This window comes from Myotis davidii, unplaced genomic scaffold (genome assembly GCF_000327345.1).
Source record: "Myotis davidii unplaced genomic scaffold, ASM32734v1 scaffold167, whole genome shotgun sequence".
Classification (NCBI taxonomy): Eukaryota; Metazoa; Chordata; class Mammalia; order Chiroptera; family Vespertilionidae; genus Myotis; species Myotis davidii.
In genome coordinates, this window is record NW_006300048.1 from 5929035 (window position 1) to 5929682 (window position 648).

The 648-nt window shown below is 36.9% G+C and overlaps 1 protein-coding gene across 1 annotated transcript in view; it reads right to left on the minus strand.

Annotated features, from left to right (window-relative positions):
- PLA2G7 (phospholipase A2 group VII) overlaps positions 1-648 on the minus strand; it is a 30894-nt gene that overhangs the window by 12434 nt on the left and 17812 nt on the right. The window contains 1 exon segment of the mRNA XM_015572162.1: positions 7-71. Within this exon segment, the coding sequence (XP_015427648.1) occupies positions 7-71 (65 nt within the window).

Sequence of the window (648 nt, forward strand, 5' to 3'; positions counted from 1 at the left end):
TGAAACAACCAGTGGGTATTTTTCACCAGTCCTCACAGGAGCATTCCAGCTTGCAGGCGTTGTTTTTGAACCTAGATAGCAATGAAAGATTATAAATAGGACTTTTTATTTGAATGTTGCTGGTTAATTTAACTTACATCTCCTTACTATAAAATCCTGACCCATGGAATTTATATTTTTATGCATTAATAGCACATTCGTTAAAAATTCTCCTACTAAATGCCCACCAACCAAGGACCTGAATCATGTGGATCTTCCTAAGACCACAGGGTGATTAGTTAGCAGTTCTCCTTGCCAGCTCTGAGCTTAAGATGAGACATTTTACTACTTATAGGCATATTTAAGAAGGCTGTTCCTTACTATCAATGCCAGGTTTTGGAAAAATTTTAAAGGGAATGCTCTAAAAACAAACTAAACCTCAGGGACATTATACTGAAAGCCGGAATCTTCCAATAGGAGACTCCTCTCATTCTACGTGGGTCATGATCAAGAGAAAGGTGAAGAGACCATTGACTTCATACTCAGATGTGGCTTTAGATACAGCTCTGCCATGATCACTAGCTATTGACCATGGGCAAGGTAAGAGAACTGTCTAAGCTAAAGAGTCACTTTCTTTTTTAAAAAAATATATTTTATTGATTTTTTACA